Source organism: Perca flavescens, chromosome 13 (assembly GCF_004354835.1).
Source record: "Perca flavescens isolate YP-PL-M2 chromosome 13, PFLA_1.0, whole genome shotgun sequence".
Taxonomy (NCBI): Eukaryota; Metazoa; Chordata; class Actinopteri; order Perciformes; family Percidae; genus Perca; species Perca flavescens.
The window spans coordinates 15,948,247-15,966,370 of NC_041343.1; the positions used below are offsets into that span (position 1 = coordinate 15,948,247).

General features: G+C 37.5%; 1 protein-coding gene across 2 annotated transcripts; it reads right to left on the reverse strand.

Moving 5' to 3' along the window:
- Positions 1–305: 305 nt before the first annotated feature.
- nectin1a (nectin cell adhesion molecule 1a) lies at positions 306–16,274 on the reverse strand. 2 transcript variants are annotated; one of them, XM_028596101.1, is made up of 11 exons: positions 15,706–16,274; positions 6,416–6,528; positions 5,006–5,264; positions 3,548–3,665; positions 3,160–3,341; positions 2,947–3,064; positions 2,318–2,469; positions 2,066–2,198; positions 1,909–1,972; positions 1,455–1,593; positions 1,239–1,326 (listed from the first exon to the last, which is right to left on the reverse strand). In XM_028596101.1, exons 1-10 carry the CDS (start codon positions 15,755–15,757, stop codon positions 1,498–1,500), a joined length of 1,287 nt encoding a protein of 428 aa, XP_028451902.1. In that variant the 5' UTR covers positions 15,758–16,274; the 3' UTR covers positions 1,239–1,326; positions 1,455–1,497. The 2 variants fall into 2 exon arrangements, with proteins under 2 accessions (XP_028451900.1, XP_028451902.1); XM_028596099.1 differs by lacking the exon at positions 1,455–1,593 and having other exon boundaries at positions 306–1,326.
- Positions 16,275–18,124: the final 1,850 nt, after the last annotated feature.

The following is an 18,124-nucleotide window of genomic DNA, read 5'->3' on the forward strand; positions in this document are numbered from 1 at the left end:
TTGCTTATTAGCACACGATTAATAAAAACCTTTCATATCAATCTATCAAATAGTTAAGCTATTTCAATCCGGACCAAAATGGTGGACTGAACAACAAACATGTCTTTATCTGTGCTGTGGAAATAAAGGCCTAAAAATGGCCTAAAAATGGCCAAAAAATAATAAAAATAAGAAATAGCCTGTATATTCAGAGTAAAGAAAGAGAAGAAGTGTTTGTATGGTTTTGTGTTTTTCAGTCACTGTTGATACAAGTTTACATGATCAATTTTTATTTAAATGCTAAAAATTGAAGGCTTGTCCAACAACCAGTGTCAATGAATACTATAATCCACAGATACCACAAATAAAAACATCAATTTCATATACCAACAAAATTGTTCAGTAAATAAAAATGTTTTTTTTAAAGATTCTTTTCTTTGCAAGAAAAACATAAACAATACAAAATACCAGCACAGGCAATAAGAACAGCAGGTAAAACCAAAAGGTGAGGTCTGCTGTTTCTCAGTAAAGGGATTGTCAGTGAGTATGATGCAGGATAAAGAGAGTGGGCATTAGAGATAAAATAGGAAATTATAATCTTTTTTTTTCCTTTCTTTTTTTTTTACAAAATGATACCATAGAGGATAAAGTAAGGGAACAACCACATTGGACATCAAAAGATAATCCAATGAAATGTAATACATCCATGCATATACATTTTTCAAATGACAGTCAAATCATCTTAAACTTGACATTCCTCTATTCTAAACACCTAAAACATGGTTCAACAGTCTTCCTTTTTCAAATAATAGATAACACAATAAAAGAGAAGATTTTTCAAAACTGGACTTAATTCCAAGTCCTACAATAAAAGCTGCATTGTTCTTTGATCTCCAGTGCTGTCCACAATGATGCAAGGTTAACCACATTTTCCAAGCCTTCTCTTAGGAAAGGTTAGAGTTTATATTGGGTCATTTCATCTGAGCTCGCTTTAAAGGTTTTAGTTTTTGACGAAGTGTCGGTTCAGACGTACTGCTCTTTGGGAAAAGTGTACGCCACCACTCCCGGGGGAGGTGAAGCCAGGCCTGATACCGAGGGGTACTTAAAGATGGCCGTGGTGTGTGAAGGAGGAAGAGGAGGAGAGGAGGTGTTTTTTGGCGTGTTGGTGCCACTGCTGCTGGTTGTAGTGGTTGGTTGTGAGGAGTTATAGGGGTGTTGGGGCAGAAATGAGAGAGGAGGCTTGATGGGAGGGGAGTAGGGCTCTGGGTAGTCCTCTTTGTTGCAGGCCAGTCTGTAGCTTACATAATCCGCTGTGTTTGGAAGCTCTTCATAAAACCGCCCCGGGTGCTGTGGAGAAATGAGAGACACATTAAAGATGTATCAAAATTAGAAACAATACACATACTCCCTACCAGATATACTGATCGTGCACACTGTGTAGTATGTACTTAAGGGTACCCTGTAAAGTTACTGACCTCCTAGTAGTGCTAGTATGGACTGTCTCTGTTCCCTTAACGGTCAGCACTGTTCAGATGGTTTGGAACTGGCCAACATGGCAAGTTCACATTCATGCAAAGCACTCCCTGAGCAAATCCTCTGATCACACAGATTCCTCTAAAATGAAGTGATTTTAGCAAACATTTTGCAGTTATAAATGCTGTTATAACCGAGCCTTTACATACATTCTTATACATAACAAAGTACAGAGCTTCCAATACGGTCCACATAAAGAACAGTGTAATGATAGCTAGAGAGTACAGTGCATATATTCTAACATCTATATCTAAATCACAGCTGATCTCTAGTAAGAGCTGCATAGAATCTCGCTGCAAATGCCGTGATAATAAACAAGTTCATGCACAAAATCTCCACTTAAGCCTACTGGCAACTCTTTGAACATGTGATTACAAACACAACACAAAAGGTTACCTGGATATCATCTGCTGGTCTTTTCCTTAATGGTTGGGACAGTTTTCTGGACGGAGTGTCATTTCTGATCAAAGAGAATAAAAGTTAGACGATTAGGATGGTAAAAGAGGATACAAAGCATGTTGGGACAATAGACGGCTAATGACTGTATACGTACGAGGAGTCGCCTTTTCTACTTCTTATTTTGAGCACCAGGACTGTGACAGTAATGCCCATGAGCACTCCAGCAGCCAGTAATAAGGCGACTACGCTGATGACATCACCCGTTGCTATCTGCGGTAGAGGGTTTTCTACAGAAAAAACACACAAACATCAATAAAAAAATCAAACAGACACATTCTTTGTTCACAGTAGCTTTGGGGTACAGTAAGTGTCAAATCAAATGACCCCAGACTCCAGGTAAACGTACCTGTAATGCTGACCTCCACAGAGCCTGATCGTGTCCCGATGCTGTTGGTTGCATCACACACATAGGTGCCTTGCAGGTCGTATGTGACCGGCCCTTTAAGGGTAAGGACGTTGTCTCGGATCTCAGCATTGCTCGGTAAGGAGCCATTACTCCTGCAAAAAATACAGAAAATAAAACTTAAAAAAGAAGTGCACACAAGTTGTGAAACTAAGAGTCTCATCAATCAACATTTTGTCCATGTGAATAACTTTCATTTAAACATGCAGTGCCCTAAACATTTGCGACCTCTGCTTGTTTGTTTTATGATCTACTCAAACACAAGATAGGCATAATTTCCACATAAAAATGTGTGCTTTTGGGGAAATTCTGTGAATTATCCCATTTCAACAAGACAGTATTAACAAAACAGAACAGACAAAAACAAAGGAAAGCAGATGGTGTGTTGTTTGGCTTACGTGTACGTTTGTTGGCAGTAGAAAAGAAAAGTAAACTAGATATTTGCATGAAGAATGAGCAAACAAATGTTACTGGGAGGGATAGACCACAACCTCCTTGATCCATTGTAATAAGGTGATCTCACTTTGAATAGTAAATTTGAGTGAAACACAAACAAACAGAGTTGTACTCACAGTCTCCACTGATACAGAGAGACGGCCGGGTTGGCATCAGCTTGGCAGGTCAGCTGGACATTCTCTCGGTTCAGGTACCAGTTTCCATCAAACCCATCGACTGAAACGTCTGGCTCATCTGGTACAAAAACGAACACAAACAAATAACAGAAAGTGAGCTTGTAATAGTGTTAATATTTTATCTGTATAGTTATGAGCTTGAAAAAGACTTACACTGAATATCGAGGGTGACGCTGTCAGTGAAGACCTCCTCGTTGTAGGTGGTGACGCAGGTGAGCGTCTCCTTGTGTGTTTCTCTGCTGGGCACCAAAATGTAGTCACTCTGGACAGTGAACGTACCGTCTGAGTTCCTGTACTCCCGGTTGGTCACTTCTCCCAGCACCCTCGTCTCCCACCTACTCAGATCAATGTGGAATCAGGGTCACGACATAGAGATACATCAATGTAGGCTGACTTGTAGTTAAGTGGGAGTTAAATAACTAAGGCAAAGAAGGTCAGTACACATGCTATATTAAAACTTTAAAAAGGGAGGGTGAAAAGATAGAAAATACCCTTCCACTAAAGCACATATATACACACACTCACACACACACACACACACCTGATCGTACTGGGTGGTTTTCCATTGGCAGAGATGCAGGTGGCCACCGGTGTTTTTACATTGGATGAACGAGCCACCAGCGTCGGCGTGGACAGAGTCATCTGAGTTGTTGGGCGAACTGAGTGAATGAAAATAAACACAAGCATTGAGTTAATCTAGCATTAGCATGTTTTTAAAGCATGATAATATTGTATAATGTTTAACTTACGGCAGCCTATTCAAAGGGCAGACAGGTAAAAGCTATAACTTGACTCTACAGAAAATATGAACAGCAGTCACCTCATTAATAACTTCTTGTTGAAGTTAATTCTTGTCCTTGGAAACAGTAGTTTGATAAAAAAATAAAAAATAAAAAAAATCCTAAACAATTTCCTCAAAGCAGAACATTGCTAAATCAATGAGTGGGACTACCTTATGTATCATTCAACACCTTAAAGGAAGAGTTAGGCATTTTGGGAAATTTGCTTTATGCCGAGAGTTAAATGAGAATATCGAGCCACTCTTGTGTGTGTACGCTCAGTAGGCGATTTAAGTGGGGATGCCATCCCCCTTGTCAGCAAAATGACCAAGATGCATGCCCACTATGTACAATATGTAATTTTCTGCCACTAGGGGTCTCCATGCAGGTCTCTCAATCAAAACACAGACTTTTTGATGACGACGTGCAGTTGTATGGGATCATAGGAGTTGTTGTCTTCACAACCACAATTGCCGATGAAAATGTATCTGTTTACAGACTAGTTAAGGTATTTAAGTTGTTTTCACATTACATTTAGTAACATCTATTAATGTTATGTCACTTTAAAGAAATAGCTGCATTGATTCCCACATGACTTAATTACTTAGATTCTATTTGGGGTGGTGGCTGACAGGTTAGCAAGCAAGCAAGCTAACAAAACCCCAATATCACAAAATATTTTACATGTCGGTGTTATCTCTCAGATTTTTCTGCACCGGGGGAAAGGGGTTTGTTGTACCCCCCGTCGCTGGGAGACTTAATTCGCCAGTGGGGGTGAGGGTTGAACATTGATGGAAACATTTAAGATAATATACAAATAAACAAAATACATAACATATGTGTAGTCATTGTTATACATTTTAATGCAGGAATATTACATATTATATATTTCTTTGACTAAGGGTTTGTGCAAGTTACAATCTATGGCCCCGACTATGGCTCTGAAATAGCAGTAGCCTAAATGGGCTGTGTATTTATAAATGCATGGCGCTGTCCGTGGTGCTGAAGTAGCAGACAGATTTGCAATTGCGACTTCCTGTCCTTCTCTCAGTTTTGTCTTGGATCTTTTATATTATCTTAACGATATAGTTAAGTGGGTGGTTTTCTTAGCTTATCATAAAGACTGGAAACCAGGGGAAACTGCTGAGGTTTACGTGCCTTTACATTTAACATCTCCATCAATTTTACTTGAGGATAAGATCATCATAAATCTGCCATACCATAGACAGTGAGGTTTACAGAGTTTTCTCGGTTCCCTGCAGGGAACGTGGTGTATTCACAGATGTAGGTGAACTCGTCAGAAAGGCGGAGAGAGGAAAAAGTGATGGTGGTGTCTTCCAGAGTCGGAGTCCGCCGCCTCACTGCTGCATTCTTGAAGGTGACACGGTCTCTGTAGGGTGGGGCCACAGACACACCCAGGGAGGGATTTGCGATTGCCACGTTCTGCTTAGTGCCATTCACCAGTTTCTGCCATGTTACCTTAAGAAAGAAGGATGTATTCAAATTGAAGAAGTAAATGATGAGGGGAAGTGTAAAAAAGATCTGATATGAACCACCAAGAGCTCTGATATGAACCATAAAACTGTTATATTAGTTATGTAATATTGAGTAGGCAATGGTTTTAGCCAATTAACTAAGAGGCATATTGCATATTTATCATTATTAATGGCCATTTTCAGAAGCAAACCACAAGTTTGGCAGTGGTTTACGTTATTGCATTATGGGATTCATTATTGTTAAGTGGTAATGCAGTTCAGAGCAGAGACTTTTCTTAATTGTAATGCCTTACTGAAATAAAAATGACTTCCTGGATGAATTTGGAAATTGTAGCCAGTAATAAATAATATAGTTAATTGAGTTATATAGGCAAAACTACTGGAATGATCCCTTATAGTGATTTCGAAAGAAAAATGTATTGTTTTAAAATATCTGTTCACATGTTCAAATTAGGGCTGTCAAGCATTTTATTTTTTTAATCGCGATTAATCTCTGAATTTCTATAGTTAATCACAATTAATCGCATGTTTTATCACATGATTAAAATTCTATTATTTTGCATTTCAGAACTGTTTTTAAGTACATAAAATAATATTAGCAAGAATCTACGGAGCATGTGAAATCTAGCATCTGGTTTTCTTTCTATGACACATCTAGTGTTTTTTAATGTGGCCTCCTTTCACAGAGACTGGCTAATAACAAGTTTTTTTAGATAAGCAGAACATGTTTACATGCACTGAAGTAAACTGGTCACTGTCGAATATTTGAATCAGATTTCTCACCAACCACATGCTTGAACCAAAACTGGCTGATTATAACTATATTAATGATGATGCTGCAACCTGAATAGTTTCTTTGGCCGATTGAGGGCAAATGAAGTAAGTTGTGACCGCAACATTGACATACCATAAACTTTTATATTGATATGGCAAAAGTTGTCAGTAAACCAAGTCTCCACCTGATGAATGTAAGTTTAATATTCACTAGCTGTGTTTTTGGTCTCTACCAACTTCTAAGGGAAATATCTGTCTCTTTTGATGCCAAATGTGTCCTGGGTATGAATGATATTATTTGTATTTTATGTTTCAATCTGATTACACATGGGTGTAATCCACAGGTGGACGACTGAATACCTGTGAGATTTTGACAGGCGGAGAGCTGTTGATGAACCGACAACGGAGATCCACCTTTGAGCCGACATACCCCCACTTCCCATCATCCATTTCCACAGTCTGGCCATTCTTTCCTGGATGAGAAACACAAGAGGTAAAGACATTAACACACTTTCACCCATGCACACACAAATACACACAAGTTGGCAGCATCAGACTGACATGCGCTTAGCGGTTCACTGTCAGCAGCATGATGGGCTGAGCTCAGCTGTCAAAGGTAATCCATTTCAGCAGTGTGAGAGGTGAGCTGAGGTCAAAGGTTGTGGATTAGAGTGAGGTATAAATAAGCACAATTTGTTTGGTTACTGTTCCCACTGACTTTTTGATCCCCTTCAACAACTCCACAGTATGTAAACTGGTTCACTATGTGAGTCACGTGTGTTTACTTGTGTTTGTCAGATAACTTTAAATGACATCCTGTTTAATCAGGTCGGTTCATAAAGAATAAATGTGTTATTCATGATGCAGGATGAGGAACAATGACAATGACAACAAAACAGCTCAGAACAATGGTTGCTCTCATTCTCATACACATACACACACACACACACACACACACACACACACACACACACACAGACAAACCTTTCATGCTAAATATCCATCAATGTACCTCAGTCACCAGCCATCTTTGATTAAAATATCAAAAGTCTTACCATCGGTATTATTACGATATCCATTACTAACTTTTTTATGAAGAAATCATTTATTTATTTTTTATAGTTAATCCATTTAAAATCCCCTCTTCCTCTTCACGTGCCAGCAGCTTAATAGTAGGCCTATATATAATATAATAAATATATATAATAAAAGATAAGTGCTCAAGAGATGGAAATGCATCCAGACATGCCAACCGCTGCCAATTTACTTGTCATGAGAAGAATAACTTTGCCTTAATGTTCTACAGATATAAATGATCTCACCATAAAGTATCTCACCATTTGTATTTGAAATATAATCAGTTTCGATTAATTTGTGTGTTTCTTTCCTTTACAGGGGAAAAAACAACATTTAACCTATTTCATCAAAATTTAGCTTGAAACATTTACTTGAAACGGGCTGTTTTACAAAAGCAGAATTTATAAATCCAGGATAACTGATAAAGTGAGGCTTAACCTAGTCTAATCTGTGCATCCTTGCTTGGTGCGTTTCATGATGGCCAAGCCAGGCTGAGGAGGAGCGACTAAATTGTGCCAGGCTGAAGTAATTCGGATATGCACGGCTTTCCTTAACAGACCGCGAGGTCGATTACAGATTTACTGATGCTACAATGGAGAATACGCATTGTACATACTTTATACAGAGTGAGCAACAGCTTCTTGTGGAAGTATGATAATGTGAAACACATTATTTGTACAAAAAAAAAAAGAAACACGGCCGCTGTAATGAAACAGCGAGAGAAAGCGTGGCAGATGATCGCAAACCGACTGAAAGCGTTAATAGCCTACAAATTTCCATGCACACTATACACATGAATGTAACAAAGTATATTCATCAGTTATTTCCCCCCAGCAAAATATAAGGTCAAAAACCATTGGGGTGTTCTCTCCCTGTTGTTACGTGAATGTACAGTAGCCTACAACACAGTGAACTAAGTCTATAATTTAGGAGGATTGTACAATTAGCATATGTTCTTAAAATAGTAAAATCCTCCCAAATTATAGTCACACAAATTGTGTGCTAAGAATGCCAAATACAATGCACATGGAAGAGGAAGAGGAACAACCATGACCCTTTATTGTTAAAGAAGTTTCTAATTATCTCAACAACTGCTGTAATATATTCATCAAACTTCTAACAACAATATGAACAGCAGTCTTCATACAGCAATATAACAGTAACGATGACTGTCGCATGAATAATTATAAAAAATAATGGTCACAACTTTAAATAATAACAGTACTTAATGCAGGCTGATAATAAAAAGGTAAAAACCGAGTCAAGGCTAAATTGAGCCAGGATAACTGTGAAATCCCGGCCTAATCCGCTATCTAGGTTTTGTGAAATAGCCCGGTAAATACAGACTCATAATAACAAAACAAAATCTTTGCAACATATAATCAACATACACATTGACTTCTTAAATGATGATCATGTCATTTTATTTACCTCCCAAGATCTATTTGGAATCCTCTTTTAAAAAAATATAGAGTAGGTTAATGTAAGTGTGTGTGTGTGTGTGTGTGTGAGTGTGACAAAGCAGCAAAAAATGTTGGTCACTCTATAAATGTCATTATTGAAACAGTAATTTCTGACATTACTGTAAAGCAAGTCCTACTCTAGCTGGTTGCTTTTACCTTTCTCAAACATGTAATGCCACAAACCAGATGACTGGAAATTGTAATACATGAATACAATGTTGAATTAGACATTGTGAATGTAACCCATACCCAGGGGTGATTTCCATGTTTGAAATATTGTATTTTTTTAAACATATAAAAGAGGGGCCATTGTTTATGGTTCATTATGTAATCCAATATTTCCATGTTATTAATGGATGAATATTGATCGTTCCATCAGTTTTCTAGTCTAGTATCTATCACAGAGTTTAACAATCAAAAACACCCCAGGCTAACAGCGCTGACATCAAAACTAAAGCAGTTCATCTCTCTGACAAGGTCCTCTTGTTAACCAGGAAGTAATGCTTTAAACCATTCACAGTATTTTGGTATCCTACAGTTATATTTCTGTCAGAGCTGTGTAAGAGCTTCATTAATAGCACATAAATAATATATTTATATAACCTAAGAATAACGATTTTTTTTTACATACCAATATTTTTTGTGGTGATTTTCTAGAGGTTTGTTGAACTTAATGTGCACAGACTGAAATCAAGCAGGGGTCAGTGCTACTTTTGTTCTGACACGTTATCATATTTTTTCATGTTTTCCTGTAGTTAAGTATAAACTGTAATAAATTATTTTCCTTGTTCTCTTATCCAACTGGACACAATATTTGAAGTAGGGTAAAAGTTACATGCAGCGTATAGTTGAACAGTTTTGAGACTGCACTCTTAAATGCCCCAAAACAACGTTACATTTAAATTAACAACTGCCAGCTGGTGGATTGCATTTTGGGTAATGTAGGTGGCAGGTTTTGAAAAAAGGAGGAATGTGTGAAACAAAAGTGTGTCTCTTCTGCTGCATCAATTTTTTTCCTTTTTTTTTTTTAATTGTCCATCCTGAGTCCAACGATGTTATAGAAGTGCAATACTAAATCGTTGGAGTACTATGATGCTCAAATGATACATTTTGTTGTTTAATTTGGATGACTTGACATCCAAAATTCCTGACAACACAATCACTTTATGTAATTATTTCTGAATGACATACTAAAAACTTTCAACAATGAGCTGTGCAAGAACAGAAAGCCAATCATCTCTGAAATACAGAGAAGAATAAAGGTCTTTGAAAATCTCACAAACAGTTGGATTCATGTACTTATAAATTACAATGAATGTCACTGCGCAATAGGTTTGCTCTGGTGCAACCTAAGACCTGCTTGAAATAATATGTTGATGATTTCACTGGTTTCATAGGTTACATTGAGCTATAAAACTGGCATCTCATTCATAACCACAATAATTCAAATTCAACTGTTGGTAAACTGAATTATGAGATTTAGTTCAAATTGATTTATAAAACAAAAGATTTACAAATTCCGAGAAAAAAAAGCACAGCATGTTAGTGTGCTTATCTAGTTTCCCATCACCTAAATGATGAAAACACGATTCGAATAGAATGATTAGAGTGTATTAATTCCCTACTTTATGATATTTGTTTTGGCTCGTCTCATAATATAAATCTGCAGAAAAAGCATTTAATATGCAAACATGTATTTTGTAAATGGTTAATTTGTGCATGTTCTATGCATGCAAACACGCACGCAAAATCTTCAAAGTACAGATAGACCTCTGCACTGCTGACAATCATCAAAAATATGACCAACATCATCACATGATGTCAAGTACAAAACTGAGCCACATTTTTTTGTTATATTAATACGTTTAATAGTTTTGTATTAGAGAAGGAGTTCACTGCGCCACACATGCCCACTTTTTAAACCATTGTGTGTGTTTGTGTGGGTCATTGGAGGGAGGGAAGACAGCCAGCAGTGGGAGTAGATTACAGCATTTAGGATATTAAAGTGCATCTGCACCATAGTACATTTGCTGCTGTACATGAGGCTCACAATTATAAAAATGTTTTTGCGGAAGTATTTTATAGATTAAGTTCTAAGAAATTTGTTTATGCAGGTTTTTAAAACTCCATACCTATAAGAAAGACATTCAGTGGTTTAAGGTTTTTTTTACCAGTAATAATGTCAAGATAAACATTTAAAAAGTGTTTTTCTAAAATGTATCAAATGCTTCATAGAAGTATCTTGTTTATGTCTGATTCTAACTATGCCATAATACTACAACAATACACTTATGTGATTCATGTTAAACTGAGAATTTTATTTAAGAGAAGATTTGCTGTTTTCTGTGATAATTTGTGGCAGAAATGTATGATGACATCTCTTAAAGGAATAGTTTTCTTTTCTTTTGGGAAAGACGCTGAAAAGACTGATACTACCCTCACGTCAGTAGGATAAATTTGTAGTTAGAGCCAGCATCTGTTAGCTTAGCTTAGCACAAATACTGGAAACAGGTCGCCTGGCTCTTTCCAACATTAAACAAATTTGCATATTAGCAAGAGTGGTATTAACCCCTCATCCAATCTTATATCCATAGTCATTGTGGAAAAACATAAAAACATGCTCAGTAAATACAGAAAAGCCACAAGTCAGTTTGTAATTTTTTTATCGCTTTGGTACTATTATCACATAGTTGTACAAAAGCGATAAAAAAACTGTCAAATGTATCAAAATACTTTTACTCGTTTCTAAATCCTGTCCTTTACACACACACACACACACACACACACACACACACACACACACACACACACGCACACACACACACTCACACACATACTGAGAGTCTCCCCTGAGTTATGTTGCTGAGCTGATTAGGGGCTTCAGGTTAGGGCAGAATAGACAGACAGCCTATCTTTCTGACACAAACACCCCCAACCCCACTTTACTACTACTACTACTACTACTACTACTACACACACACACACACACACACACACACACACACACACACACACACACACACACACACACACACACACACACATACACGCACGCACCCAGACACTTTCATATCTTGTTGGTCCCACATCTCTTTCACCTTCCTCTTTTCTGCTGTGTCTATTCTAAGTCCATTCACATTCTTCTATTGTTTAGACAATAGGAAATTATCTCACCAGCCCACTGGCAAGAGACAACCATGGGAACGTAACAAAACAATAGCGATATTGTTTCATACTTGAATGGGCAACATGCAAAAACAGCAAGAGCATCACAGCGTGGTGTTGGGCTTTTTTTTTCACATCCTGAATGGATATCCTCCATCATTCTCATTATGTGACGAGCCATTTGTAACATTTTGTCGTATTGTGTGAGAGTTCAACAGAGGGACAGTGAAAGGTTTTGCTGTAGGCTTTTTGGTAAAAGATTTACAAATTTGGGCAAAACAAACAAAAAAATAAATAAAAGATATGATACTTTTTTCGTTGTTTACTTCAAATTCATTTTGAACCATTAGGAGACATTGGTGTTTTTGAAGCAATGGATAACTTTGCAAGCAGTGTTAAGCACACAGATTTTTAGAACTTTGGTCTTACTAAACTACAAATATAAAATACCAACAACAATGCTATCCTTAAATTATTTTAGAACAGTATTTGCATCTAAAATAAATATAATAAAAATAATGTTCTGACATCAAATGATAATGCCATATACGAATACATGTACCAATGCATCACAATTTGCCACAACAAAGACGAAATAAAAGCAAATTAAACAACTGGTACGATACTGGTAACACAGTTTAGCTAGCTTACTAGCTAACAATAACTTAACAACCAGTTAATACAATGCAAATTCAACCCACAATAACAAACCAAGGTACAGCTGCATTTGATAAGAACACAAATACCTTGTTAAATTACCTTTAGCAGCAGGATGGCTGAGGATGTGCGATGTGTAGTATGTGAGCCAAGTAGGTGATGCGCACCATCAACCTCTGTGCTGGTCCAGCAGAGTCCCTCACAATCAGGTCAAAATATCTCTAATTTCTCTCTTTCTCTTCTTATTTTTTGTACTTCTTTGTATTAAATCTCTGGTGTAACATTATATTTTTCCACAAAGTGGTGGGGACTTGATGCCAATGTATACCGTTAAATTGTACAGAAGTTGCTGTCAATATTTGTTTCCTCAAATGCCTCAACATTAAGAGTATTCCACTGTATTTAGGAAGAACAGACAATTACTGTAAGAAAAATCCTGTATTTTTACGGTAATTTGTTACAGTATCTGTGGTGTAGCCAGACCTTACTCCACAGCACTGTGGAGATAGGTCTGGCATTGCGAGATTACAAAAAAACTGACCTCATGCGACAGACGAGAAAATGAAAAAAACACAGAGAGAGAAAGATTAACTGTTTAATCTTAAAGCCATCAAATCTGTGATTGATCAGGGATTACACACTGGGTTTGTGTCTTTGGCCTTGTGACTTACAATATAGGGAAACCTGAAGCACAGTAAAGGCCAACTGACACACAGACACACAAAAACACACACAATGCTTGGACTAAAACCTCACTGTTATTGCATAACTATGTGCAGCCTGAAAGTGACAGAGGTTTAACTGGTACACCACTACCTGTGACTAGGCGGTTATTTTCTATAGCAGCTATTTTTTGTTGTTGCTCTAAACCAATATATTGCAGTGTGAAAGCAAAGAACAGCTTTACCAACAATGGAAACTGACACTGAAATTATGTGTGCTGCTCTCAATTTTTTTGCCTGATTGAAATAGTGAAAACACTTCTCCCTTCATTTTCGGCTAAATCGATTATAATCTCTTATTGTTTTTGATTGGGATCTGTGTGCACACGCATGGATACGTGTGCATGTTTGTGTGGATGTGAAATCTCTGTGGCACTGCAGGAACGTGGAGTGTGCAGTTGGCCAGTTTTCAGCGGGCAGCTCACAGGATTATGATGACTGTTGCTGCTGCATCTGTGTTTTGGGACATGAGAGGAGAATAAAAACCTAAGAGAGAGAGAGAGGAGATAGATAGAAATATAGAATATCTCAACTGATGGAGAGACAATAAAGGGGGAAAAAAAGACTTTAAATTGGCCGACTTTGGAGAGGGAGGTGGAGAATGAAGAGACAAACAAAAGAGGAAATGGACAGAAGGTCTGAGTGCTTGTGCTGGATTATTTCTGTGGGGTAGCGTCTGTGTGTTCCAGCTGCAGACAGTGGATTATGCAAAAAATTCATGAGGATGCCTGTCTGTCAGTCTCAGCCTGTGTGTCTTTCTGTAGTGGAGAACTGCAAACTTACATGTGAAAACATACCAGTGATTGCCTGTCACAGCACTCACATCAACCTACCGGGGAACCCAACAGATTCTGACAGACTCTGAGTCTGAAGTGTTCTGAGTCTGCACCAGCCAGTATAAGACACACACTCACACTCACACACACACACACACACACACACACACACACACACACACACACACACACACACACACACACACTGCAGCAACAGTCAGCAGGCTAGGACTTGGCAGCTATCATGTTGTTGTACCATTCCTGCTCCCTGTGAAGCTCTAATCCACTGCTCTGTCCTTCAACATGACAATCCCACACATGGCGTGGCCTCACACTCAGTAAAAACACATACACACATGTATGCACACCAGCAAATTACTGCTCAACTACAGCACATGGGGGGTTTACCACTAACTTAGTGAAAAAAAGCAATCACAGCAGCTAAACACATCCATATGCTGCCACAATGACTTTTATATATGTATATATATATATATATATATATATTGTATTACACAGCCACAAGTCTACTGTTAGCTATATGGCTCCAGCTTAGTGTGGTTACACAGCTGCAACTGTTACAATGAGGCAAGAGTTGGTCCATTCATTCATTCATGCATTCATTCATTCATTCATTTATTTATTCATTCATTTGCACACGCACACACACACAGACACACACACACACACACACACACACACACACACACACACACACGCACACAAACAAGCACACACGCAAACACGCACACACACACACACACATAACACTGTAAAATGTGGGGATGCATCTGCAGGGACGGCTACATCTCAGTGTGATCACCCCAGTGCACCTGCCAGGCGAGTTTAGTTGACAACTGTATATGACTGACTGAAATATGCAAGAGCTTGTTGAAATGGTCTGATTTGACTTCTGCACTGATCAGGAGTAAATGACTAAATGATAAACGTAATTTAGTTGCAGAGAATACATCAGATAATACTGTTAGAGCTGCATTGATGAAAGTTAAAATGAAAATGAATAAATCTATAGCCTACAGTATATAAAGAAATAACTTAATTTTAACAATCACAAGCAGGCACCCCTTACATTGAGTTTATAAACTGTAACTAATGGCTTATAAAATAGTTGAGAAATTGAGAAAATAGTAATATTACTGATACTTCACAGATTAGTTGTAATAAGAACTCTGTTATAAGGCTGTGAAAAATCTTAATAACATCACAACTTGGCAACCCAAACGTTGTTCATATTAATGGCTTATAGATCTATAAAACAATAGTAAATGTTTTATTAATAATTAATTAATCAATGAAAACACATTAACCCTTTATCAAGAGTGACTAGCTTTTAATTTTACTACCTGTAGCCTATACTATACTGGGTGGTGATAAGTCTTTAAATGAGCACTTATATGATGTAACAATAATGTAAAATAGACAAAACACTATTAACACTGTATATTCACATAAATACGAAATTATTTATCAAAATAAAAGCATAAATTAAAAACATGTTTTAAACGGCCAAGCTCATAACAATACAGGAAACGATTATGAAGCAACCACCAATTTAAAATGCAACAATTATGTTTTATAGCCCAACTATGATGATTTTTTATCCGTGTTCCTCTAGACTACTTCTCGACTCTCGACTGTACCTCCTTCTTTGTGATTGGTAGGCTATAGATAATATACAGAGAAAGCATGTATTTTAGCAGGACTCGCATCACCAGTGTCACATCACTAATGTTTATTTAACAGGTGCTGAGAAACGCAGAGCAGCCTACCTTGAATAAGACAAGTTGTTATCAGGAATATCCAAAGTCCAGTGCTGTCCATGCCCAAACCACCGTTGCCAGCTTCTCGCTGTGGTTAAATTCTCAGGGTGCACTTGTTTTACGCCTCCTGCCTCCCAGGCTGAACACACGGCAGCGGGTTCAGCTTCAGTTCTGTTTGTCAGGGTCCAGTCAGGTTCCCATGTATGCGACAAACACACTCCTCTAATTCACAAAACAAAGATTTGTCAAACTTAATTCCCCACCCTGTGGCACTTTTTCTTTCTCCCACTATAATTCCAACTTCCCTGTGGGAGGTAGCAGAGCTGGTTCAGTCTCTGGCCGGCTGAGGCTTGGCGGAGATAAAGCAGCTTAACGCGTGGGCAGATTATTTCCGAGATAGCCTACCCCCAGTCCCGACCGGCAACTTTCTGTCACTGTGAGGGCGGAGCTGAGTGAGCAAGCCGCCGGGCATCTAGTGTGCTCATTTAGTTACAAAAAAAAAAAAAAAAAAAAGCTGCAGTCAGGCTATTTAAAATCAGCAGACTCAATAGATGCAATTAGCAGACTCAATAGATGCAATTAGGGGCCCAGACAGGGACGTACATGATACTTGAACTAGCTCCCATTGCCCCCCCTCCGTTTAAGGGACCTCAAAATAACACACCTTTATGTTTACAGTGTAGACTATTCACATATATAAGCCTGGAATTAGAATAATACCATGTTGAATAAGCGATAGTGAGAGTTTGAAGGCCACGTGTAAGACCATAATGGCACTAATTATTCATTCGAGAGCACAATTTAATAAAGTGGCTATCTGTAACTTTCAGTTTGTGTTGATTCTAGCGGCCGCTTTGGACAAAACCGGTAGTCTATTTACCACACCTGCTGAATAGACATATTACATAGCTGAGGACCTATATTAAGAAATCTACCTTTTACCTGGCTGGATACTCAAACACAGGTTTTTCTGATGTTACGCCAAAATCTGTGACCTATCACAATGTGTGTCTGTGAGATGTTGTAGAGCTGGTCGACCTGCCGTAAAAATCATTTTCTGAATTTACCAGACTTTTGTAACTGTTCTATTATTTGCCTTTACCCACTTAGTCATTATATACACATTACTGATGATTATTTATCAAAAATCTCATTGTGTAAATATTTTGTTAAAGCATCAATAGTCCATCCATCCATCCATCCATCCATTTCATGAAACCCAAGGACATTTTACACAAGTACAGGGGGACAAGGGAATAGTAAGCCAACTGAAACAAGGACTAAAAGGAATAACACATACGCGCTAAATGGAAGGGGGATGTAATTTATTGTTGGCTACTGACGTACAACCACATCGCGCAATGTAAAGCTTTTGAATGAAATAGACATATTACATACCTGAGGGCCAATTCAGGGACGTTTTTGAATCATTTAAAGTCCCATTATTGTCTTCATCTGTTGAAAGACCGACTGAGTTTGACTCGGTTTTTCTCTTTGTCTCAAATAGTAACTTTAATTAGCTTTGTAGCAACTCATTTGGCAAAGGCTTGAATGTAATGGACGTTCATTAATATAAAAAAGTTACACACTTAAGCTTTAACATGCTTATTTTAGACAACATGACTTCAGAAAAAAAGATTTTTAGTAATGACTACTAATGTAAACTTGATTTGTGTAGTGCATCAACTCACCGCTCTGTGTTAATACAACTTGACCTGTTAACTTTCACCTTGTGTAAAAACTTTAACAGTTTTAAGCAATGGGTTTCCCTGCAAATTTCTAGCAAAGTCAACTAATTCGGGATAACAGTGTATTTACTTTAAATTGTGGACACAAATAGAGCTGCAAAGATTAACTGATTAATCGATTAGTTGTCAACTATTAAATTAATCTGCAACTATTTTGATAGCTGATTAATCTGTTTCAGTCTTTTTTTTTTCAAAAATTCTCTGATTCCAGGTTCTTAAATATGAATATTTTCTTTACGAAACTGGTTTCTTTCTTTACTTTATGACAGCAAACTGAATTTCTTTGAGTTGTGAACAAAACAAGACATTTGAGAACGTCATATTGGTCTTTGGGAAACAATGATCAACATTTTTCACAATCTTCTGACATTTTATAGACCAAACAACTAATTGATTAATCGAATAAATGATCAACAGATTAATCAACAATGAAAATAATTGTAAATTGCAGCCCTAGACACAAATTATATATTTTTTCACTAAGACACCTCCCGGTCTCTAAAGATAACAAATGAATTAATGAAAATAGCATGCAAGATAAATGGTAAGGCTGACACTTGTAGCTCTTTGTAGACTAATGGGCCTATAGAATATGCTGAAATATCCAGCAATGTTGCACACAGACATGCATTGAACTGTTTAAATGCAATGGCAACATCAAGTGTGTAAACTGTAAGAGT

Coding starts and splice junctions, on each gene's coding strand:
- nectin1a (XM_028596099.1), bottom strand. CDS start 15,757: ATGGACAGCACTGGACTTTGGATATTCCTGATAACAACTTGTCTTATT. Junction 5,265..6,415: donor CGCCTGTCAAAATCTCACAG/GTATTCAGTCGT, acceptor TTCTTTCTTAAG/GTAACATGGCAGAAACTGGT. Junction 3,065..3,159: donor CGTCACCCTCGATATTCAGT/GTAAGTCTTTTT, acceptor TTTTTGTACCAG/ATGAGCCAGACGTTTCAGTC.